The 25,989-nt window shown below is 42.4% G+C and overlaps 1 protein-coding gene across 2 annotated transcripts; it reads right to left on the reverse strand.

Moving 5' to 3' along the window:
• Window positions 1-1,459: 1,459 nt before the first annotated feature.
• DERL1 (derlin 1) lies at window positions 1,460-25,989 on the reverse strand. 2 transcript variants are annotated; one of them, XM_057737576.1, is made up of 9 exons: window positions 25,632-25,741; window positions 21,858-21,926; window positions 14,986-15,097; window positions 9,912-9,976; window positions 8,832-8,858; window positions 8,172-8,267; window positions 6,469-6,521; window positions 4,895-5,005; window positions 1,460-1,843 (listed from the first exon to the last, which is right to left on the reverse strand). In XM_057737576.1, exons 4-9 carry the CDS (start codon window positions 9,939-9,941, stop codon window positions 1,705-1,707), a joined length of 456 nt encoding a protein of 151 aa, XP_057593559.1. In that variant the 5' UTR covers window positions 9,942-9,976; window positions 14,986-15,097; window positions 21,858-21,926; window positions 25,632-25,741; the 3' UTR covers window positions 1,460-1,704. The 2 variants fall into 2 exon arrangements, with proteins under 2 accessions (XP_057593559.1, XP_057593558.1); XM_057737575.1 differs by lacking the exon at window positions 21,858-21,926 and having other exon boundaries at window positions 25,632-25,989.

A 25,989-nucleotide genomic window follows, 5' to 3' on the forward strand; every position in this document is an offset into this window, starting at 1 on the left:
TCATAACAGGAAGAAGGGCTTCTAGAAGTTTACAAGTAAATTTTATTGTGGCCACAGGTCAACAGCAGAACATATGACAGTTAGGGTTCAGATTCTCCCCGCCTCCTATTTTATCATATAAATTAAATATGAAGAGGTACACGCACACAAACTTACTTCAGGAAAAATGAGGAGCTGTTTTCAAATCCCCACTTCCTAGAATAACACACATCACTGCTTCAGAGGGGGGGCGAAGAGTCATTCTATTAGCGCACAGTGCTTCCACTGGTCAAAATGTTTAAAGCCTGTTCTGGTTGACTCAAAGTACCGCAGCCCCTCGGCACTGCTCCTAGCAGTCTGCTTTCAGAATAAAAATATAAAATAAGAAACTGTGTGAAACACTGTAGCCTTCAAAAAGCTATCTGGTGATAAGCCTAGGTCTGATGGAAAAAGCCCACCTGTGAAAAAAAAGTTATGGGTGTTGAAGCTAGTTTGATGTACCGTCATGACTCAAAACAAAAAAGCCCCTCAAACACAGATGATTCTAAAGCCATTACAACCCAAAATTATGTGATTCACTTAGATGTGTTTATAATAGCTCCTAAAATAAGATCTACATACAGAGCAGCTGCACCCGCCTCACAATTAACTGAAGTATATGGCCATGGGGCGGGGCGGGGGAGTTGGTTCAAAAAAAAAAAAAAAAAAGACAAATAGGGTTTAAAGTTCTCCCCTCCACTCTACTCGATAAACATACCCAGAATGAGAATGAAGTAGAATCAGTGCCCAGGCGCCTCTCAAAGAGAGCTTCTCCCTGTGGCTAATGTGATTTGGAACTTTCTAGCACAATACAAATCCACTATTCTGGGTACACACAGAGCCAGTATGCCCTACAGGAGATGCAAAGGGATTATGCCCACTATGGTTTAAACCCAGCCCCTGTGTAAAATGCAACTCCACTAGAGTTTTGATCACTTAGGATAAAAAATGCCTAGCAATGACCCTCATGCCTCATTAATATCAATCTGTGCTCCTCACTGACTCAGCGGTGCTTTTTTTTTTTTATCAGAACAGCTGAAGAGGTGGCAAAGGGTGGCAACTGATACCAGGTCACGGCAATTCCAAAAGCTGAGGAAGCTCTTCATCCACTGTTCCACCTTCTCCCCTATGGTTACAGTTCTGCCACCGTAAGATGCTGTGAACACGGTCTTTGTGGCCAAGCCGTGGCAAAAGTCAATAAATAAAGAGAGCTTGTCAGAGGCAGAACCATTTTATGGACAATCTTCTCTAGCTGGGAATGCGGGGGGTGGGGAAAAGGAGGAGGGAGGCATGGGTGCAATAAAGAGGTAAGAGCCCCTTTGCCAGGGGTCTGGTGACCCAATGCCAGATACCCAGCGTGACGCCAGCAGAGCAAGACCTGCCGACACCCATCATTCAGATGGAAAAGGAAGAGAAGACACCAAAAAAATAAGGTCAGTTCTGAAATCTGCACAGTTGATATTTGTTCTTCTTAGCAGTAAGGACTTGAATGAGAATCATGAAACTTGAGGAACACATATTCTTTTCTTCGGGATTTAAAAAACTGTTGTCTTGTACTGAAAGACTACATTCAGTGTGGGTCAGGTCCAACAGCATTAGCTAGAACTCGGTGGTTAAGGTCACCCCGCACTGGGAGGAAACGTCATCTGAGTGGAGAGGCTGGTGGGCAGGCCAGAGGCCACTCGGTCACTGGTCCCCGAGCCGAAAGCCCTGTCCCCAGTTGTGTCTCCCGCCTCCGCCGTTCTGATCGGCAGCTCGCCTCATGCTGGCGGGGGGCACGCCAAACCCTGACACCCCTCCTCTCCTACTGGGCAGCCAGCGGTACCTGCAGCAGAGGCGGGGAGGAAACGAAAGGAGAGAAAGCCACAGTCACTTCCACGTAGTTATCCATCCCGTCACCCTTCCTGGGGTCCTCACGGCATCGGCATCTGTCACACGGAATTACATTCATCTGTGGCCACAGAGAGGCTGAGGACGTGTCTTATTTACCTTTGCCTTTTTAGCACTTAGCTCAATGTCCTGACCACAGAGGCACTCACTTCTTATGTGTTTTTTATTTAATTTACTAAGTTTTCAAGCTGACTTCACACTCTAAGGTTTTTTCCGCCCTGAGTATAAAAGCGGGAAGAACATGGAAACAAAAATATTACACCCACAAGCCCAACAACCGGAAAGAACCATCTATACAGCATTTTGGCTTATGTAAATATGGATCTAACTAACTCAGAGAATACAAAATAAATGCAGTCCCACAGGACAAATCCGCAGCCAGCATGTCTGAGCGCTGCACAGCACCTCCGTGATGCAGTTGGGTTCCCCAGAGTCCATCAAGGGACAATGGAGAGGCGGCTTTCTGTCTTGAAGTCTGAGCATGTTTTAAAGCTTATTCATAGTTCTCAATAGTTTTTCCAACTGTTTCCCTTCCTTGACTATGAGTGAACTGATAATGTATTTTAACCTGTTCCACGGATCATATGCTGATGGCTCAATTTTTGGCTTGAAGGCAGAGACTGTGATCTGATACCCCTTTATAAACTCCTCATGGCACTAAGAGCAAACAATGAAGGGTGACTTGCCCACAGCAGGAAGTCTGCAGAGCTCAACCTTATCGTAAAGCGTTTCCCTTACACCAGGCACTGCATGTTTATAAATACATCTCAACTTCACGACTGCCCTATGATGTAGGGACTACTATTACCCCGCTTTATAGATGGGAAAACTGAGGCAGAATTGAGTAAAGCTCTTCTAAAGTGACAGGCAGGATTCAAATCCAGGCAGCCTGACCCTGAAGCTTGTACCCCATACCACTTCCTGCACCTCTCGCTGCTGCAGGACACACACAGGTGACAGCAGTTAGTGACTAGAGTCCTCACATGTTTAATCAACCCTGTTAGCTGTGTGCTCCCTCCCCAAAAACACAAACCCCTTGTAAACAGAAAAAAACTGCACAGAAGAGGATCTGTCTACTTTTCTAAGTGGAATACAAAATAGTGATACGTCTTGGAATTCAATAACTCGCATCTTCCCTTTTAAACAAATACAGTTTATCATTAACTCAACATGTATTTCCAAGTGCTGGTTTCCCAACACTCATGACGTTCTGGCACAATAACGTTTCTCCAAAGTATATAATAAATTGGAAGACTTAAAAACAGCAACGCCAGGGCTGTCTTGCTTTGCTTCTTACTCTGAGACAATATGGAAGCCATCGCCACTGCTTCAACAGATAGTGAAATTAAATGCAAGTAATTAGTATAAAAAGATACCCAATTATACATAATCAACAAAGATTTATGGTAATTTCAAAGCACTTACTGCTTTTGCAAGGAGCTACATTTTGTCATCTGATCTTTATGCAAAATTTAACAGAAGGGCTTCCACCAACAGGGAAAGCTCGAGCGGAAGGCGGGCTCCAGCGGGCTGTTGGTTTTGCCACTAGAATCTCATACACGTTGTTGCCCACAATTGAGAAATCTCTCCAAGTCATTAAGTCAGAATACAGCCATTTAAAGTAAAATAGCTTTTGGCTGCCCCCCAAAGCAACAAGTTTTTTTTTAATGATGCATCTGCCATCCGACTTGATAAACCGAGATCAAAAATCCAAACGTGCTGTTACTGCATCCTTTGATAATTAGAAAGCAGATTGGTCATTTGTTTTTTTTTAGCCTGAAGGCAACTCAAGGCTCAGAAGAGAAACAAGTTTCTTTTTATGCTCTTAATGAAAAAAACAAAACAGAAAAACATACGATAGTGTACTTCTCTATTTGCATATTATATTTCACAATAAAAGACTTTCAAAATCCTTCCTCTAACCTATGGGGGGGGGGGGGGTGGTGGGAAGGGAAGTTTTACTGCCCTCATTGACCCCTTGGAAGAATGACAAACTGCGAAACATTAAAACGAGCAAGATGTGAAAAGAGTTTTTTGCCTTTTTTTTTTAAAGCTTCTAAGTGCAAGCTATTACTGCATATGCCTGACTGGAGATTAGGCGTGACTGTCAGGCCAGCTGTGACACCCAGATGGTGATTTCACTGGTCCCTTCTTCAACAGCCTTTTACTTCACTGACAGAATGGTCACACTACTTACACGCTTAAGTGTGTCAGCATCTCTGGGGGCTCGTCAGAATCCTGCCCCCCACCCACTTCAGGAGCAAGCCTGAGAGCTTGCGTTTACTGAGCATCCACGACTGTGCAGCTAATGGTACACCCCGCCTCTGCAGCCCTATGAGACAGGGCCTCAGAGGCTTGCAAATTAAAGCTCGGGGCATTCACTAAGTCACTTGCCCAACACCTGAACTGGCAGACGAGGGGAATGGCATTCCCACCAAAGTCTGTCTTGAAACCAAAGCTGTGCCCTCGGCCTCCTCACTTTAGCAAACCCTGGAAATAGAGGTAAAACAAGCACATCCTCCTAGGGGGCAGGACCACACAAGCCCCCAGTCTCTCATTTTAATGGTGAGAAGTCCTTTAAATATTCTGGTCTACAATACTGAATATAAAAATATTTTAAACTGCCAACCGATGAGCCTACTTCCCCTCCTACCCCTTCCTCAGCCAAAATGTTGAGGAAAACTGATCACCCTGTCACCTTGGCCCCCTGCTGCGCACAACTAGAGTTACACACAGGTGCCCCGCTTGCTTGGCAGGGCCCACGGCACCTGGGATGCCCGAATCTAGGCTCAGCGGGCCCCTGGCTACGAGGGCTCCATGGGAAGACCAAGCCTCGGCTTGAAACGACCAGAGCAAGTCCCTGGTTGGCTCACATTTCTCCATCAGATCAAGAGGGAAATCTTCGCCCTCACAGAGTTTCCATCAGGATGCAGATAAACAGGGACAATAAGATGACCGTCAAATGAGAGGGGGAAGAAACACTTACAAAAACTGAGGTGTGGAGAGCAAATTCCTTCCTCCCAAGTCCATTGGGTATCTGAACATAAGGAAGAAATAAAGATGTCCAACGAGATTTCCAATTAGCTCATTGATGACCCTGCAAACAGAGAGCCAAATGAGTTTGAAGACATTCAAGCAATAAAGTGAGATGCAGTAAGCTTTAACTAATAGCAGGGGGAAGAGATCCTTCGTGGCAGCCCATTTCTGAGCCCTAGGAGTCTGTGACAGCTCGACAGTGAGCCCTTTTATAAAGTCTGAGTGGCACACACATTCTGAATGAGAAGCGAAATCCATCCTGCTAGACCAATGGGGCCTGTGCTCTTCAAAGACCAGCTGCACCTCTGACTTCTCTTTCAAGCCCTGGCCCATCCTCAAAATATTGTTTTTGCTACTTCCTGCCTCAAGAGTTGGGGGAGTTGCAAAGCAAGCTTCTAAATGTTTTCAGTCACAAATACCATATTTGCAAAACGTGGGCAAATGTGAAGGCTGGCAAGAGAAGGCTGGCATGGGAGAAAGGAAAGGAAGGATGAAAAACGTCCACTCCCCGGTTCCTGGAGCCGTGGATCACATCTCCCTCACCTCTTGTGTCCTTGACTGTAAGACATCACAGAGATCCCTCTGGAAAGGTGACCTTCACCTTGTAATCCTAAAATAAACACTGCCCTTCTTCACTTTTCCCATGGCTGACACACAGGCCAATTCAAGGTTTTACAGCCCTACTCTCACTGTTTCATATCCTTCTCCATCTCTGCTTGCAAAATGATTCCTGTTAGGGACAAATCACCATCTACAACTGCTCCCAGACTCTGCCCTTCTGGGCGGCAGGGCAGTTTTAACAAGCCCCGCACTTGCTCTGCTCTAAACAGAGTCTGTTTACTCGGTTCATTCCCTCCTCCCTATGGATGTGCAGCAGAAGTTAGGACCGTGTAGAACAAACATGTCATCATATGAAGAACTAGTGCTATCAAAATCTGTTTAAAAACATTAAAAATATTTTGCAGTGTAAGAAAGAGAAGTTCTTGGAATAGCTGCATCTTGAAATCCTCCTTCCAAAATTCTGATTGGCTGTGTTCTAGGTTTTCCTAAATCTCAGGTCTAATTCCACACTAGAAATTTGACCCTGTTTGGCCCAAATTTCTGTCCTATCAAACCACTGACAAAATGTCCCATCTGAGAATCTGTGCATTTCCGTGACTGGTGAGCAGTTTCTGGAAATGCCTAAGAATAAAGAACATAGGAATTTTATGCACCTTCGATAAAATTAGGTCTGTATCTGCTCAACCTGGACAGTGAATCCAGAAATATTTATTCAAAAACACACCTATGGAAGCATACTATATCAACAAACAATAACAACAACAAAAGAACCATTCAGTGCTAAATGCGCTTAAAGCCCTACAGTTTTAATCAATTACATCAAAATTACTTCAAACGTATAAGGTACCAATGCATCAATGTTACGATTCTTTGAAGCGTTAGAAAAATTAGAGAAGGAAGATAAAGAATAATGGGAGTCTTTCAAGAGTTAGTTTGCAATTAAATATATCCAATATCACTTACGAGCCTCCAATGATATAGTTGAATCCAAGGATAACCCAAGGTAAATAACAGGCCTAGGGAAGAATATACACAAACATGAGTGACTACACCTACAGAGGATACAGCTGCTGGGGGCTGAAATGGGGCAGGTTATACTGACAAGGGCTTTTATAAATCCTTCGGGAAGTCACTGCAGAAATGCTTTGTATCAATCTAGCATCATTCCTACTGTACTTAACACTTCCCATCTAAAATTACACTTACTCATATATTAGCAACTGGAGACAGAGTACCTTGCCCATAGTTTTCGGATCCACTACATGACCTGCTGAATTATAACAAATAGTTTTAGAGAGTAGATGAGTGTCCTATGGGTGCTAATAAAAACATGGTCCGTCCATAACAGAGGCACACTAAGACTCCTGCCAGCAAATTGTTACCAATCAACTATAAAATACCCCATCTTTTTTGCGTCTCCTTTTACATATTTCACAAAATTACTTTGAATCTTTATCACATTACACATCCATCTCTTGAACTAATAACTCTACCAAAGAAGGCAGCCCATCACATGAATTCAATATTTGAGCCCCTGTAAAAAAAATTAACAGAAACCTTCATTAAGTAGGGTTGGGACACCAGAAGGGGGAGCTCTCGCTCCCTGTTTCGACAGCAGAGCCCAACAGGAAGGAGACAGACTGCTTTCCTTGCAAGGACTCAGCCAATGAAAAGCTGTGTTTACCACACCTCCTGACTTCCTTTTCCTCCTGCTATAAAAAAATGCTCTCCTTCCCTTGGCTGCAGGGACTGGCACGTGGCTCACCACGGTCACAGATCCCGAAAGGCAATTCTCTACTGATCCCAAGTAAATCCATCTTTGCTGGAGAAATAAATGGCAGCCTATTTACTTGAGGTCAACACCCCTTAACCGAGCCAAGACATCATACTTAAGAGCTAAGGGAGTTGCAAAAATGTCACAAACTGGTAAAGAAACGGTTACACATCAATAACTTAGAGGCAGAATGTGGTAAGTACTATAAGAGGAACACAAAGTACTGCAGAAGCCCACAGGCAAGACCAATTCCAGTCCAAGAGGGAGGGGTATATGCAGACATACAGCTGATTCACTTCATTGTACGGCAGAAACACAACATTGTAAAGCAACTACACCCCAATTAAAAAAAAAAAAAACTTATTAAAGTTACACATAAAACAAAACAAAACAGAAAAGACCAATGCCAGGCAGGAGAGGCAGGAAAATGTTGAGTCCCAACTCATATTAAAAATAGGCAGGATTTACATGAGGAAGAAAATCAGAAAGATGTTACAGGTGGAAAATTGTGAGAGAAGGCACAAAGGGAGGTGTCTGGGGGGAAGAAAACAAACAATCTGCTTCTGCTTAAGTGTAAAATACATAAGAGGGGATGATAAGAACAGATTTTAGAAGAGAGGGTTCCACATGAGTACCCTTCCTCCTCTTTCTCTACCACACATACATACATGAGATCACTCAGGACACTGTCTAAGGGGCCTGAGCCCCAGGGGGAGTGAGAATAGTCAGCAAAGGAGTCAGGGTTGGAGTGAGGAGGGGAGAAGGGGCTTGCCTATGGTTTACTGCTCTGCAGTGACCTCTTCTGGACGTGTCAGAAAGTACATCTCTGGGCTGAGGAGACATTTCTGCAAAGACAAATGAAAAGGAAATTCTCCCAACTAGGTTAGAGTACCTTAAAACGTGTTCCAAACCAGAATGATACGATCATGTCCCTGTTCAGCTGGGCCCAGACATAAAGTACTGACATAATCAGAGGAATCATCAGCAACTGCAAAAGAAGTGAACATGTGAAGACCAGGTGGCAGAGCTGCTTAAAACAGATGCTTAGCGAGCGTCTACCTTTCGTTTTGTTTTTTAACCTCTCCCCTCCAAATAAACTCTCCCATGGTTATTCAAAAAGCAGAAAGAAATCCAACTCATCCGAACAATAAATCGGCCCTTTTACTTAATCATGCAATGCATGCTTTAAAATCCTCTAATAAAATACAACCCAGTTATATTATTTGGGATGGATTCAGAAATATCAAGCTCAAGCTCTGTTACTTGAAAAAAGTATGCAAGAAAGCTTTACTTACTGTGTATTCTCAATTTCTTAAAAATACATAACCACATACATACATAGAAAATACTGGATAATCATCATTCTCAACGTTCACACATCATAAGGAAGCCAAAAATGAGCAAGGAAAGTAATGACGTAGGTAACTCAAGTAAGCGCTTCAAAATACCATATAATTAACCGTGTAGTTAATGTAATTTAAACTTCTGTCGAAGGTCATTAACAGTAAATTTGAAACATATGAAAGGGCAGATAGTTTCCCAGGACACTTACCTGCATATCCATTGCTAAGCCAGTAATCTTGGTTTGTAAAGTTAAAGATCAGACACAAATAAAGCATTCCACACATAATAAAAGTTCATTTCATTCCAGTTTTCTGAAGGAAAACACTTTTCTATAGTTCAGATTGCTTAAAACACCCCAGAACACAAAGGTATCTAATAATCTTCCTTCTGAAGATGCGATTAAACTATCCGAGAAAACAGTAGAAATTAACTGCTTTGGCATATGACCCAGTTTGGTCGCCAGTGTCCTCTGTGCCTCGCCACTGCATTTTAGCATCTCTCCTTCAATTAGGAGATGGAGGGGCCTGTGCTCTCTGACACAAATAATGCTTCTGCTCACATTCAGGGCTCTTTGACAGCACAAGTCCAAAACAATCTTTTTATCTTCCCTTAAAGGAGGGGAAAGGGCATTCAGAGAGCCACAATTTTCTGGCTCTTGGCCAAGTTTCAATGGACACTAAGCCCCAAAGCCACTCTGAACTCACCAACTCTGCACAGGACTTGAGCCACCAAGCCCCTTCTGCTGCTCTCACCATCTGTAAAAGTCTGCAGCCACAAGGCTGCTGACAACTGTGGTTGACAGGGCAAGCAGGGAGGCATGCTGTGTCCTTTCCCAGAGCCGGGCACTTACACAGGGACTCAATTACCATTTAGGACCTCGAGACAAAGACAGCACTAAAGTCAGAAAAAGATGCTGGTTGTAAATTAATTTTCTGATAAGGACCACAGCTTTCAAAAGCTGTCTCAGGGCACGGAATCCCTTTGTGCTGCAGTCAACAAGCTGTCACACACGAGAACACAGAGAACTGGGAACGAGAAGAGGGAACAGTAATAAAACTCAACCAAATGTGGAAAAACCCCACAAAGGCAATGGCGAGGGAACGCATCACTCCAGGGCTAAGTGATTTACTACCGCTTTTGAAAAGAACTTCGATGATTCTTATTAACTTACAGTAAACAAAGATGCAAATACTATCATTTGAAATGTTATACAGATTACTGCCCATTTTCCCAAATCTAAAAAAAAAAACTGGTTATTTCTGGCCCAAAATAACAGATGGAAGGATACCACGATGCAAATCCAGTTAAAGAGGAGCATGAACAAATAGTCTGCTGGCCTCCCATCAAAAGCTCCTGGAAACAAAAATAAGCCAAATGTCATGGTTCAGAATTTCAGAACAAAGAAACTTCTATGTTGAGAAACACTTCAAAAAATTACAGAGAGCAAAAAATTGAGAATATTTAAGAACCACTCCTAAGAAGTAAAAGAAAATTGTTTTAACATCTAAAACCACGTCCACAATAAAGCCCTGAAGTGAAGTCACCCAGGTATCAAGGCTAATCTGTGTTCTCCTAACTGAATTCCGGTCCGCAACATGTTCTGCTCAACTAGCATGAGCCAGAGGAGACCCAAAGCTCCACAGCTACTGAGACCCCATCCCCTGAAGCCCCTCCCAGCCCGCTGGCCTTTCCTTCATGGCTCTCATCACGAGATGGAAACACATTCGTGATTACCTGGTCAATTCCTTCTCCCTCCACTAGACCATGAGCTCTGTCAGGGGAGGAACCATGTCCGTTTTGCCTACCATTGCGGCTCCTCCACAAAACTAGGCTGGGAGGTACTTGTTGTTGTTATTACTGGACACACACACACACACACACGCATGCACACACTACCACTTAGTCCAGCACTGGGCTTACTGAGAAGATTCAGTCTCCATCTTCTAGAAGCTCACATTCTAGCAAAGGAAAACGATGGTGGGGAGAGCAGGGGAGAGCCACACCTTTCACAGCCTTGACTCTTACTCCTCCTACCACATCTGTGAGGGAGAATGGAAAGACCTACACCCTCTTTTTATTTTTTTTTAACATTTATTTTTTATTTTATTTATTTGGTTGCATTGGGTCTTAGTTGCAGCTCACCAGCTCCTTAGTTGTGGCATGCGAACTCTTAGTTGAAGCATGCAGGTGGGATCTAGTTCCCTGACCAGGGATGGAACCCAGGCCCCCTGCGATGGGCGCGCAGAGTCTTAACTACTGAGCCACCAAAGTCCCTACCCACCCTTTTTTTTTTTACAGATGCGGAAGTAACGTTACGTCACCAAAGTCACGTGGCTTTCAGAAACACACTGAAGCCTAATTACTAGTTTAGTGTTTTTTCTGCTACACCACATACTGGGCCCTGTCTTATCACTGGGCAGAACCATCAACATCAGCCCAGATCTCTCTTCTAAGGATGACCCTCATGTCTCCAGCTGGAAGACTAGGAGACAGGCCGAGAAAAGAACAAATGACTGTAAGGTCCCTCTATCTCAAACTGTCACTTTCCCTCCCCGTGCCACAGCCCATCACAATTATATGATATATATAGTCCATTTTAAAAAATAATCCTAACAATCTAAAAAATACAAGAAACTAGTGAATATAACAAAAGAGAAGCGACTTACAGATAAAGAGAACTAGTGGTTACCAGCTGGTGGGGGGAGAGGCAACATGGGATGGGGGAACAGGAGGTACAAACTACTGGGTGTAAAACAGGCTCAAGGATGTATTGTACAACACAGGAAATATAGCCAATGTTCTGTAATAACTGTAAATGGAAAGTAACCTTTAAAAATTGTGTGAAATTTTTTAATTAAAAAATAAAATAAAATCGTAATCTTAACAAGTATCAGAAAGGCAGAAAGAAAATCTATCTAAAAGAAAATAGGTTTCCGACAAAAGCCTCTCCTTGTTTCCTTATTTCTATCCCCCCACCCCACTTCTGCCCGGCACCTCAAAGGCACACTGTAGCCAGTCTTAAGAATGTTTAATGGGAGCGGATCACTACGATGTATCAGAGCTAAAAGTCTAACAAAACTTCTGAATTTTAATAACAGTTATGCTTCTTTTGCTGTGGCTTTGGCTCTGTGATTTTAAGGATTCTTTAGATCGAGTACTTAAAATACTGTAATTACATAAACTACAGTACTATATTATTTGGCAAGCTTGCAACTGGGAATTTACAAATTAACTGGTCTCAAATTGCAGTCTTCCAGTTCACATCAGAGTCCTTCTAAATAAGCCAACACTGCTAGACACTTAAAATAGCCAAGCGGGCAAATATGCAGGTGGCAAACATTTTGTCAAAGTGTTATCTTGAAGCTGTCTGATGGAGAGCAGAAAGGGGTCAGTAAACTGGGTTCCAGTCCTAGCTGTGTTTCTCAAATAGCTCTGTGACCTTTGGGGCATGTCACCACCTCTCCAGACCACTGTCTTCTTGTCTGTGGAAGAAGAGGGTTAAATTGAAAGATCTCAAAAGTTTCCTTCTACATGAATGCTCAAAGTAGTATTATGCATCACCGCCAAAAAGGGAAAACAGGTCAGATGTCCATTAGCTGATGAACTGTCCATCATTTTGGACAATTCATCCATGAACTGTCCATCATTTTGATGACAGCATCAACAAAACGTGGTAAATCCATACAACTGAATCTTATTTGGCAATAAAAAGAATGAAGTACTAATACATACATGCTACATGGAAGAACCTTGGAAACACTATGTTAAGTGAAAGAAGCCAGTCACAAAAAGATCACATATTGTGTGATTCCATTTACAAGAAATTCTAGAATAGGCAAATCTAAAGAGGCAGAGCATAGGTTAGTGATTGCCTGAGGGCTGCTGGGGCTTGGGGGGAATGGGATTAAGCAAAAATGGGGAATGGTTGCAATGATGAAATGTTCTAAAATTGACAATAATGATGGCTGCACAGCTCGATGAATATCCACTGAATTATACACTTCATTATTTTTTTTTTCTGGCCGTGCTGCACACGCAGGATCTTAGTTCCCCGACCAGAGATAAAACCCCTCCCCCCTGCAACAGAAGCACAGGGTCTTAACCGCTGGACCACCAAGTCCCGAATGATACACTTGAACTGGGTGGAACTGTATGGTGTATGAATCATATATCAACAAAGCTGTTTTTAAAAGTGCCTCTCAGCTCTAGAATTTCAAGGTGCTCTGTGATGGTAAATAGCAAATGGGGGTAACTTCTAAGAATTAAAGCCAATGAAAGACCAAACAATCCTACAAATTTAACTTCAGTGTTATTCAGGCAGAATAATATTACAAATTAGTTGTACTGCCTGACTAGGTAGTAGGGGTGAGTAAATGGGGTCAAGGACCTTAAATCAAAGCAACCAAGAGAAGACAACTTCACAAATAAAAAGTAGTCACGGAATTATTGTACCTTAACAATGGTATTATGATTATTTTTAAGTCCTTATATATCAGAGGTAAATAGTGAAATATTTATGGAAGAAATGGTATCGTCTCATTTTGCTTCAAATAATGGGGGGGGCGGGGTTCAGATATGGATATAGACCAAATAAGACTGGCTGTGGGATAACTGCTGGTTAGGTGAATGAGGATTAAGAGGGGTTCACATTGACATGCTACAACATGAAGAACCTCAAAAACATTATGCTAGGTCAAGAAGCCCGTCACAAAAGGACACATACAATGTCCCAAATAGGCAAATCCATGCACACAGAAAGTAGATGAGTGGTTGCCAGGGGCTGGGAGGGGACGGATGGAGGACGGAGACTGCGGCCTTGGGTTCTTTGGGGGGGGTGAAAATGTCTGGCATTAGTGGTAATGGTTGCACAACACTGTGAAGATACTAAAGACCACTGAACTGTACACTTTAAAATGGTTAAAATGAGGAAATTTTAACACTGTAAAATGTTAGGTGAGTTCTATCTCAATAAAAAGGAAAAAAAAAAAGAAGAGGCTCATAAACCCTTCTCTCTATTTTTGTAATGTTTGAAAATCTTCCATAATAAAATTTTTAACAACTGGTCATGGGTCATCCACATTTAATCTAGAGTTTACTACTGACATAAAAAAAAAATATTCCTCCCACAACTTAACCCTGAATTAAATCATATCAGAGGGGTAGAACGTTACACAAGTCAGCAAGGGAGAATGAGTACAGTACATTCCGGCAGATTTAAGGATCCAACCCCTGATGTGATCAGAGTCCTTCCTGGTCAACAGTTTCACCTCAGCCAAGTCACTTTCCTGCCTTCAATCTCCTGTTCTTCCTCTACAAAACTAAGGGAATGCGCTAGGTTCCTTCTAGAAGTAACAGTCTATCACCCAACACTTTGTATTAACACGTTGCTTGTTTTCTTTTTAAAAAGCACTTAACAGCAAATTCCAATTTAAGGAGAAATGATATTTGACACCAGACGCCCAACCTGCTACATCCCTGCAGTCGTGAGACTGATTCACAATTCTCAAATGTACGAGCGCTGACTTAGATTTAAGGTAGCTCGGAATTCTCTATCCCGAGCTAACAGCCATCAGGTTTCTAGTCTCTGAGTTCAGACAACCTTTTCAAAATCATTTAGGCTTCGCCAAATTATATTTTGACACAGCAGTCTATCGAGTTATTGTTTCTCAGTATAAGTAACTCAGAAGAGCACATGAGGTATTGCAGGAAATAAATAAGAATTCAGTAAGAAAATTTTAAGAAAAAAATTTTATAGCTTATCCATGACATCGTATAGGCAGTCATATCCGGAAAACTACCATACTATTATATCCTGGCTATATATTTTTTTAAAAGTTGAGGGCTTCATATTGAGTATAAATGCTCTAATACAGTGAATAGTCATTAAAAAAAAAAGAAAGAAAGTTGAGTGTTTCAATGACAGAGGCTAAGTCCAGGCTTTTACTTGCATAAAGTAGCGTTTTTCAACTCCGATCTAGGAGATGTATATACTTCAGTCCAACTGTGCTTTAAAAAACAGGGACTGCCATGTGACAGAAATGAGGGGGATGTCACATGAAGTGAGAGGCACACAGCCCAGTCACACAGGCTGTGGGCAAGATGTGTAAACCTCCGCTCTTGTATTTTTTTACCTATACAATGGTGACACTGCTGCTCACACCTCATGATGATGCCGTGAAGATTAACAACCAATAACGTAAGTTCCTGGTAGAGTCTTGGCACAGTTACTACTTACTAAGCATTGACATTATTATGTCATTTCTTTATATACGCCAACTGCCCTCAAAATTCCTCCAATAAGTAAATCCACGGATTAGTAAATCAGACAGAAACAATGCTTAAAACAACCATGGATAACGTACCTGTTTCGAGTCGTGTGGAATACTGATATAAGAAGTACAAATTGACCAAATAAAGAAATCCAGTTCCTGGACCCACCGGGAAATAAAAGGTGGCAGTGATCGGCCTCCAAATCTGTCCAGATCAAAATAAACACAGCTGTTAGTTTCTCTAAGCCAGGTGTTTGGGTTTTTTTTTCCTTTTAACTAAACAAAATTAACCCTTGCAAAACATTCTCCTCAGTGATGACAGCTACCAAAGGGACCTCACCAATACAATTCAAGAAAACTAAAGAAAAGTTCAAATCAGCTACCATCACTTAAATGTGCAACTCAATGGAATAGGATGGCATCATAAAATAAACAACAAATATTCCTAAACAAGTTGAAAAAACATCAATACTAAAGAGAAATATCTTTACTGGGATCAGGCTTACAATTACGCCTAAGGAATAAAACAAATTACAGTATAATTGAATCACTTTGCTATACACCTGAAACATTGCAAATCAACTATACATCAATTGAAAAAAAAAAAAAAAGAATTACAAAGATAATTTCCAACAAACAGTACAGTAACAATCTCCAGGAAAAAAATATACTGGGATGACAAACCTTGGCAAAAAATGTCATATTCAAAAGGTAGAAGTAAAATAGGAGCTCTTCATACACATCAATGTGCTATTTAGGCAATAGGGATACATAACTTAAAAGTATTACCTTCCTCCCCCAAAATTACAGGAAGGCCTACAGTGAGACGTAAACCTCCCTCCTGACCCTCAGTCTCCCAGCTCCTTTTCCAGCAAGAATGGATCCATCTCTTGTATTTCTTTCAAGAAACTACAGTTTCTATTACTACTTTTCCTCCCTTTCATCCTATCTTACAGTTGCATTGTTCTATACTGTTTCACTTCCTTGACAGAATATTTTTATTAGCTTCATAATACTCCTTTTGTGTGGATGTCCAAACTTCAATGAAATGGTTCAACACTACAATGAATATTCTTGAATATCCTCTTTACACATGTACACATAGGATAAATTCCTGTGAGTCAGCCTGTTAGATCAAGCATTTGCATTTAATTTTAGCAGATGTTGCCAAATGCCTACAAAAATAACCAATTTATACTTCCTCCTAAAATGGAGATTAATACCCGTCTGCCCTCCACACCCTCACTATTTAGTGGATTCCATGTTCACCAATCATGTTTCTAAAACTTTGGCATTTTCTTTCTTCATTTTTCGGCTCGATTTGCATTTCTTTACATATTACGGAAGTGTCCTTTCTCATTGTTGCAATTATTTTCTGGTCTGTCATTAGACTCATGCTTTTGTGGTATTTTTGCCATATAAAATTAAATGTAAAAGTTTAATTTTTATATAGGCAAATGTATACATCATATATCACACTTCCAAGTACTTCTCCCCTCCGAGAATAAAACAGTGCTCACAGTTGTCCTGTGATTTATGTAAGGAGTGAGAAAGAGGGTCAACTTATTTTTCTAGATGGTCACCGGTTTTTCCAATCCTATTTACAAAGTGACCCGTCATCTCACCATTGAGTTGAAAAACTACTTTCATCATATATTTATTCCCTTTTATAGGAAAGTCTACTTTTAGACTATTCTGTTTGGAATTGAATTCCGATACCAACACCAAGCTACTTTAATTCTTAGTTTTATAATGTGTTTTCTTATCTGGTAAAGTTATATAATTAAATAACCCCCCTCTTGTTTTTCTTCCACGTCACAATTTTCTTAACTAGTCTCAATATTATTTTTTTCAATGAACTAGAACCAACTTCTTTATTATTTCAATGTGATAAAGACACAATTTCCAGCCAGAAAGAAGTCTTTCATCACTTTTATATATAGTTTTCTATCAAGCTTCCGCTTTCTATCTTTTTTCTACCCAATCACCAAAGCTGAATTATCTAATTATTTGTAATATTTGAAAACTGAGCCTCTTGCACTTTCCAAGTATACAACTGTGTCTGTAAATAAACTTTTGTATCTTATTCTTGTCTAATTCACTGGCTAACACCTCCAGAATAACGTTAAGTAATAGAGGTTGAAGAAGATGGCCTCCCCAGACTTTTGGAAATGCCAACATAATGCTGGCTTTTACCTTGCGAGCTGTGTGTCTCATTGCACAAGTATGAAAGACATGGTCCCTACATCAGGGAGGTCTTAATAATGGGGAGTCTGTCCAAAGAAGCAAGAGTGGGCACAAGGAAGGGGAACTTTGGTCTTGGAAAAATGAGTACAAAGTCCCAAAGAACTGCAAGAGTACAATAAATGAATGGATATTGCTAACAATTTGGGTGTGGCTAGAATGGAGGGCATTAGCTGTGGGGCCTGGCCAGGCACCGCGGGCAAGTCTTGTTCTCCAAGTATAGAACTGTAACCCTCAGAGCTTAATTCCCTGTGGAGGAAAAGGCACTTTATATACCCCAAAGGTCGCTTTCCAACAACCCTGTACTAAACCAGTAAAACAAAATACGTTAATACTCATTTTGCTTTATTCACAATTTTATCACAATATAAACGGTACAGTCTGATGGAGAGACCACTGGAAATGATTTGAGAAGACAGAGATTTCAGTAGGGGCTTACAAGTTATCACTTCTGAGCCTTAATTTCCATCTGTAACAGAGGAATGATATACTAATACTTGCTCCATTCTGGTTAATGGTTTAAAAAAAAATAGTATACTATTTTCCTCCTTTGCATGCCCTAACTCAGGAAGTGGATTTTCTAGATGAGTATACAGGCTAAGTAAGAGCTAGTAAGTGGTAGAGCTAGAATTTTGTCCCAGACAGCCTGACTCTGGAGTTTATACTATGCCCCTATTTTTACAATGTCTCACACATGCTATCATTATTATGAGTTATAATGAAATTAGTAAAAAATTTTCAGTACTACTATACTACTTGTATAATCCTGAAATGAATTGAAAGTAAGCCCACAAATCCACTCTCCCTGCTTAAGAAAAGCATTGGGGGTAAAAGACCAAAAGGAAACAAGCCATGGCCTTGGCTCTTAAGAAGCCATGGGGCCTTAGAAAAGCCTGGACCTTTGAGTCTGTGTCTTCATCTACCCAATAACATTTGTCCTTTGACTCCCGCCTTCCTGATCTCACAGATTTTGTAAAAGGTTGGAAATAAGAAAGTAGATTAAAAAGGTGCTTTGTTAAAAAAAAAAAAAAAAATTTGTGTGGGTGTACGATTATTACAACATTTTAGGAGACACCTGCTGACCTGGTTTTTACAAATTCACATTTTAAACTCCCCCCACATTCCTCTATGCTACTCCATGCCTGATTTTGGAAAAGAAACCTCAGGGTTTTTCTGACTAGGTTTTTCGCTAACACTGACACCACGATGCTATTTTTAGCCACTGTGTGCACCTGTGCTTTGGAAATCAAGTGTCTGTCAAAATACCGCACTTCTTTTCCCAGTTCATTAAGCTTACCCTTGAGTTATACTTGCTCTCACTGATCTAAGGGACTTAGTATTATTTTTGCATCACTTTAAAATTATAATGTGAAAACACCAGGAGACAGCTCATCTCTTCAGAAGGAAGGACACAGTGTAACGTATTTCTGAAATCCCCACTGAAGTTACCCAACTAAATCCCCTCCTCTCCTCTGATGTTTAGATAGTTTGGATAAGGAAATGGCTTTATTTTCAGGGCTGGAAGTGGTGAAAGGGAACTTTTTGACCCTAGAAAGCCTGCACTGAACCCTAAGAGGCAGACAAGGGCAGTGCAAAGAGCCTGGGACTTGCAGGCAAGCATCTCGTTTTAACCCCAAAGCAATCCCAAGACCAGAAGCATAATCACACACCTTTTCAGGAAGAAAGCTGGGCCCTTATTAGAGTTAAGGTAACCCACCCAGAGTTCCTCAGTCAACAAGGGCAAGAAGCCCACATCCCTGGCACAGAAGCCTTCGAAGAAACATGAGACACTGTTAGTCAGCTGCTAGTCCAACAACTTCTGTTAAGTGTTTATTTTAGTTCAACCATCCTTGAACGAAAATCTCCCAAACAACGTGCTACTGAAATCATTACAAATGCCACCCAGAGTACAGGGCAAGTTTTGTTTTAATACATCTTTATTGGAGTATAGTTGCTTTACAATGTTGTGTTAGTTTCTACTGTACAACAAACTGAATCAGCTATATGTATACATATATCCCCATATCCCCTCCCTCTTGAGCCTCCCTCCCACCCTCCCCATCCCACCCCTCTAGGTCTTCACAAAGTGACAGACAGCAGCTTCCCACTAGCTATCTCTTTTACAATTGGTAGTGTATACATGTCAATGCTGCTCTCTCACTACGTCCCATCCTCCTCTTACCCTCTGTGTCCTCAAGTCTGTTTTCCACTTAGGGCAGGTTTTTTTTCACTATCAAAAACAAAGATTTTGGACTTCCCTGGTGGTGCAGTGGTTAAGAATCCGCCTGCTAATGCAGGGGACATGGATTCGAGCCCTGGTCTGGGAAGATCCCACATACCGAGGGGCAACTAAGCCCGTGCACCCCCAACTACTGAAGCCTGTGTGCCTAGAGTCTGCACAAGAGAAGCCACTGCAACAAGAAGTCCGTGCACACAACAGAGTAGCCCCCAATCGCTGCAACTAGAGAAACCCCATACACAGCAACAAACACCCAACGCAGCCAAAAATAAATAAATAAATATTAAAAAAAAAAAATTCTGAAACAATAAGGACTGGTTGATTTGGAGTTAAAGAAAGTCTACACAGGTCATCCAGCAAGTAAGAAAGAAGAGCACCCACGCACCAAACGCTCATGTTAGCAAACTCTGGCTTTTCTTTTTTCTTTTGTAGTGGGGAGGAAGGGAGGGGGTGGAAGGAGGACACTAGACAGGCAAGGAAAACAAATGAAAGGCACGCAATCTCAATTGAGGACTTTAAACCAGCCATTAGGGGCCATCGATCCCACTCCTAGGTACACACGCACACCTATGTTCACCAAGACGTGTTTCAGAATGTTCACAGCAGCACTATTCATTCCAGCCAAAGCTAGAACTCCCCCAAAAGCCCATTTCCAGTAGAAAATGGTAATCTGTTCACACAAAGGAACACTATAAGGATGAGCACTCTATAACCATGTGCAGCCATGTGGGTGACCCTCAACATGCTGAAAAGAGGCTACACATAAAAAAATACATACTGTGTAATCTCATTTACAAAAAAGTAACAAAGTTGGCAGAAACCATCTATAGTATTAAAAGTCAAGATAGCAGTTACCCTTGGAGTGGGTAGTCACCAGAAGGGAGCAGGAGGAAGGTTTGGAGGTGCTGGCAATGTTCTGTGTCTTGATCTGGTTGCTGGTTATTTACTGATATTCAATTTCTAAAAATTCAACAAGCTATCAATATATAATACATACATTTTCCTGCTTGTATACTGTAACTCAACAAAAAGTTAAAAAATGAAGCTATGGGACTTCCCTGGTGGCGCAGTGGTGAAGAATCCACCTGCCAATGCAGGGGACACGGGTTCGATCCCTTGTCCGGGAAGATCCCACGTGCCACGGAGCAACTAAGCCCATGCACCACAACTAAGGAGCCCGCGCTCTAGAGCCCACAAGCTGCAACTACAGAAGCCCACACGCCTAGAGCCTGTGCTCCACAACAAGAGAAGCACAGCAATGAGAAGCCTGTGCACCTCAATGAAGAATAGTCCCCACTCGCCCCAACTAGAGAAAGCCTGTGCGTAGCAACGAAGACCCAAGGCAGCCAATAAATAATAAATTAATTTTTTTTTAAATGAAGCTATGAGCTCATGGGCAATCCTGGCTACAGACCACAGCAGAACTGTCTAATGTGGACCGGGCTGCAAGGGAAAGATTTTAAAGCTATACACAGCAGAACACTTGGCACTAAAGTTCTAAATCCAAACCCTGAATCTACTTCTATGCTCAGGCCACAGAGCAAGTTCATTCCCCTTCTGGTTATGTGTCTCTATGACTCTCTTTCCCAGCACACTCAGATCAGCCCAATAGGGCTGCTGTCATCAGGCTAAATGTGATAACATGAGCAAAACCTGCGCAAATACAAGCACCAGGCCTGACCCCGCATTTGGTTGGTGCCGTTTCTTTTTATTCCCAGAAACAAACAAATCAGAGAAATTGAGAGTTCATATCTTCCCATTTCTAGTCAGGACGCCTTTAATGGGACAAAAAAGTAGGATAATAATCCAGCAGTTATATTTCAACTTCAGTTACAAATTAAAATTAGAATATTGCTGCCAAAGGAGAGAAGGCAGCAATGGCAGGAATTATTACTGACTAATAAAAAGAAGCACTATTTTTTAATAGATTATATACCAGACTATTTGCTGGTCACTTTACAAATGTTGTTCTATGGTTTTGTATGATAGAGGCACAAAGTAGATAACATTTTTCCTCAATTTGGAGATACTCATTTTTGTGTTTCTGAAATGAAGATGTGCCTTACAATCCATAGATTCATTTAATGTAATTTGTACTTTCCTCCCCTTCCAAAAAGTTGTATTAAATTAAATGAGCATCTTACAATCAATGGAGTTACAACAGAGTTCACTCGTGGAACAGATTTAATATGGTATTAAATTATCCCCACTTTTAGGTGAAGAAACTGAGGCTCAGAAAGGATAAACAGCTTGCCTGAGGGCATACGACCAGGAAGGGGGCTGAACCAGGCCCACAGACCATGACTCAACTACTTGAAATCCCAAGGTCTTTCTACTCTCACAGAAAAGGAACAATAATTTACTATGACTGGTTTGGAGGAAATCACCCTCAAAAATGTTTTGTTAAACACTTAACTATGTGTTTTGGTAGATATTATGCAAATAAGTTAAACAAGAGAGCTTAGAACTATCTTGAACTCACCAAAATAGAAACTGAAGCTGCAGTTGTCTATCAACTGGGGTAACGCTGACCTCAGGATGTCTTTGGGGGCTGAATGAGGGAACATAGGGAGAAGCCCAGATGTAAAGCGTGATGTTATTTTGTCCAAAGAAATGAAAATATCCCCGTGCAGGCAGCCCTGGGAGACATAACCTCAGAAACCACGAGGGCAGCAGCAAATTGCCACCTCTCTTCTAGTTAATCAGGGACCAGTATGGAGATATTTCATCACTGTGGACTATTTTATCGATAAGTTTTAAACGTGAGGGACAAGGAACTTTAGGCAACAATAGAGTGAGTCTTAACATACACCTATGCCTTTCCACTTACCCCAACTAAGGAACTAACATTTTAAACTTTAGAGCTCCAAACCAACAAGCTACTCAGAGGAAACCCCCAGATAAGGAGGAAAAGTAACTTGTCACTTCCAACATGAATCCACAATTCTAAATCAACCATCCCCAAGTTGTTCAAAGATGCAGCTTTTAAGGAAAAGATGAACCTCTAGCAGAAAACACACCACACGCTGTTTGTTCTCACCCGTCAGCCTCTCAGATGCAGTTTTTCCTTTAACGGCTTCATTTGCACATGAGTTCCTCCAGGTGTGTCTGAAAGCTAAACTTGTCCAGGAAGAGTAGGAGTCAGAGTAGCAGAAAGAAAGTCTAGATATTGGTCTCCCCACACCTGGGCAGTCAGCACACCTTCTTGCCTCCTTCCAGCAGCTTCTCTCCCATCTGAGTATAACAAGCCCACAAGAAACAATGCAAGGAAAATGGGAAAATTACGGAAGGTGTGACACGAATGATGACATTGCAAATCGGTTCACTGCTTTTAATAATGTACACCTGTAGTCTATTAGAAAGCCTTCTTTTTACTAAGCTGACTACAAAAACAAGCAAGATTTTGCAAGGAGGGCCAAAGAGCCAGTTTTGACCAAGGCCTTCTCATTTACGACCATTTACAATTTACAATCATTTACGACCACCGCTCCTCACACACACTCATTACCTATAACATGCCACTGGGCACAAAGTGCACAACATTCACCCAGGCAACAAATATCTCACCAAAGCAAACAGCAAAGAGTATGCAATTCTGGCTGCACAGCCACACTGTATTTTAATACCCAACTGACTGCTTAACTTCTCCATCTGGATGCCTAAAAAGCATCTCTAGACTTAATATGACCAAAATATAACTTTATCGATACCCTTCTCCACCCCCAAACCTAAGCCTCCCTAAACATTCCCAACCTCAGAAAAGAGCTCCACCAGCCACTCAGTTGCTCCTGTGAAAACAGTGACATCTTCCAGTCCTGCTTCTTCACCCATTCACATCCATTAAGGTGCAATCAAGCTCCAGCTCCCAAATCTATCCACTTCTATCCTCATGGCCACCCTAGTCCAAACCACCATCTCTCTTACCCTCTAACTTGACTCACCTTTCTGATCCTGTTACCTAGACCTCCTTTCCCCCATTCACATACCAAGTCCACCCCACTTGGGTAGCCAAGGCAATTTTTCAGCCTTTTGCTCAAAAGGCTCTGAAGCCTTTCTAGTGCCTTCAAATCAAAGTTCAAACCACAAAGCCCTATATTATCTAGCGCAGCCTACCTTTCCACCTTCACTTTACTGCACTCACCTCTGCCTGTCTCTCTGTCCTCAACTACCAATCCTCATCCCTAAGCTGACTCTGTACGAACTATCCAGTCTTCTTTCTGGATTCTTCTTGGAAGACTGTCCCCAGAGCCAGATCTTCCCAAAGCTGGCTCCTCATCATTCAGACTTCAGCTCAAATATCTTCTTTGAGGCCCTTCTGGAACACTCTTATCAAAGTCACTTTCAATCACACGCCTCTCTGTTTTCTTCATGGGAGCTGGGACTTCTTCTGTCCTATTCACTATTGCACCCCTAGTACCCAGCACTGGCAAGTACCCAACTGTTTCCATGCATTCAACCAATATATAAGCGCCTGCTATGTGCCAAACACCAACCTAGGTAACAGACAAGTGGCTCTCATGGAGCTTTATTCTCTGAAGGGAAGCGGGCTAACAAACATCAAGGGGTGATACGTAGCAAGAAAAATTAAGGGTAAGGGAGACAGAGTGAAGGAGGGGCACTATTTTACATAGGACAATCAAATAAGGCCTTGCCAATAACGTGGCATTGAAGGAGCTAAGAAGGTAAACCGTGGTTATCGTCCTCAAGCAGAGAAACAATATGTGCAAAGGGCCTGAGGAGGGATGGAGTTAGGTGCTGAAGAAACAGTGAGGATTCCACTGTGGAGCCTAATATACAAGGTGGAGAATAGTAGAAGATGAGGTCAGAGAGGCAGGAGGGGGCCTTGCAGGCCACTGAAAGGACTTGAGCTTTACGCATCCAGCTGAGAAGACATGAAAAGGTTCTGGGCAGAAGACAAACAGGATGTGATTTATGTTTTAAAAGGCTCTCTCTAGCTGTCTAGAGAAAAGACTGAAGGGAACAAGGCTGGCATGATAATGGCTTGCAATAGAGAATGAAGACAGACTGCATTATGGATGTGTCTCAAGTAAACAGAATTTGCTAACAGACTGTGGGATGTGAGAGAAGTCAAGGATGACTCCATGACTCTTAGCTTGAGCTCCTGTAATAATGGAGTTGCCATTTACTTCTAGGGAAAAGGGTATTGTTTTGGACACACTAAGTTTGAGATGTCTGTTAGTCATCTAAGTGGTAATTTCAAATACACGGCTGGACGTACAAGTCTGGAAGTGAGATAGATCTGGACTGAAAATGTGTATATTTGTATTTGAGAATCTTCAGTTTATAGAAATTATTTAAAGCCATGAAGTTAAATGAGATCACCTACAGCTAGTGAGAATATGGAAAAGAGGTCCTGGGGCACATCCCAATATTTAAAGATCAGGAAGATGAGGAACCAGCAAAGAAAACTAAGAAATAGTCTGTGAAGAGAGGGAAGACAAGAGAGTGTTACCCACAGTCCAAACAACTGTGTTGGAATTAATGTCAGATCTTAGTATCCGACCTGCCACTGATTAAAGATTTAAGTCACAGAATCCAGTGAATAAAGATAACCTCCAGAAAACTAATATTCTCTCGGCAGGAATGTTACTCTGGACGGTTTCCTTCAAGCTTAAATAAATAAGGACTTCCATCTCTGGAACAATTTACTCTTTACTCACTCCTTCATAAATACAACTACTACCTATCAGATACTAGGTCAGGATCTGGGGGACACACGAATAAATAAACTCACCCTTTGCACCTCGGACTTTAAATCACTCCTGCTGGGAAGAAACTCCATTAACATAAAAAGAACTTAGCTGGTGGTTGAGCAAGGCGACGCCCACATGCCATCCACGTGGATGGCAGAGTGAGGTCAGAGGGCTGTTGCTCCAGGTGGCCCCACTGCTACTCACTGGCGTCCAACAGACTGACAACTATCAGACTTACCATCCCACTGCCGCCTTCTCTGAGTACAGAGAGCGGGAGCACGATCTTAATAGAAGGACGAAATCAGTCTCCTCCCACCGGGCCAAACTGCGAAGTCTCCACACCTCCAGCTACCCAGGCACACGCCCAAACCCCTTGGCCTCCACTCCATTCCCGGGCCACGGGACCCTGCCCTAAACCACTGGAGCCGCCGCACTACAAATCCCACCAGGCACCGCGCGTCCGCAACCGGCCGGTCTACGCTCCGCCGCCGCGGGGCCACCTGGGACCTGTAGTCTCCACTTCCCCAGTCGCCGGTCAGTACCTGGAAGCGATAGAGGAAGGCTTCGGGCCAGAGGAAGAAATAGGCCGGGCTGATGATACCGAGTTTGCCGACTAAGGGCACCGCGACGGTGGCGGCGAACCAATAGCGCGTAATGGCCGGGATGCTCCTGAACCAGTCCCCGATGTCCGACATCTTCGCCTCTTCGGTGGCCGGGATGTGCAAAGACGCCCGACTCCCCGTCCCGGCCCCCTCACGACGCTGCCCACTGGGCAAGTGGAAGGTGTCGAGGCGGAAGCCGCCCCAGCCCCGCTGCAGAAGGCGGAGACCGGCGGACGTGGCGCCACCGAATTCGGACGAACGAGGCAGAGTTCGGCGGCGAAACTTCCCCTTCCGGCGG

Source organism: Hippopotamus amphibius, chromosome 5 (assembly GCF_030028045.1).
Source record: "Hippopotamus amphibius kiboko isolate mHipAmp2 chromosome 5, mHipAmp2.hap2, whole genome shotgun sequence".
Classification (NCBI taxonomy): domain Eukaryota; kingdom Metazoa; phylum Chordata; class Mammalia; order Artiodactyla; family Hippopotamidae; genus Hippopotamus; species Hippopotamus amphibius.

Bases quoted from the DNA above. Each gene is read 5' to 3' on its own strand.
- DERL1 (XM_057737575.1), bottom strand. From the start codon at position 25,784: ATGTCGGACATCGGGGACTGGTTCAGGAGCATCCCGGCCATTACGCGC. The intron at 9,977-14,985 runs GTACGTTATCCA...TTTTGTTTCCAG, and splicing joins TTCCACACGACTCGAAACAG to GAGCTTTTGATGGGAGGCCA. The intron at 6,522-8,171 runs GTACTCTAACCT...ATTCTTCCCTAG, and splicing joins GGTTTGGAACACGTTTTAAG to GCCTGTTATTTACCTTGGGT.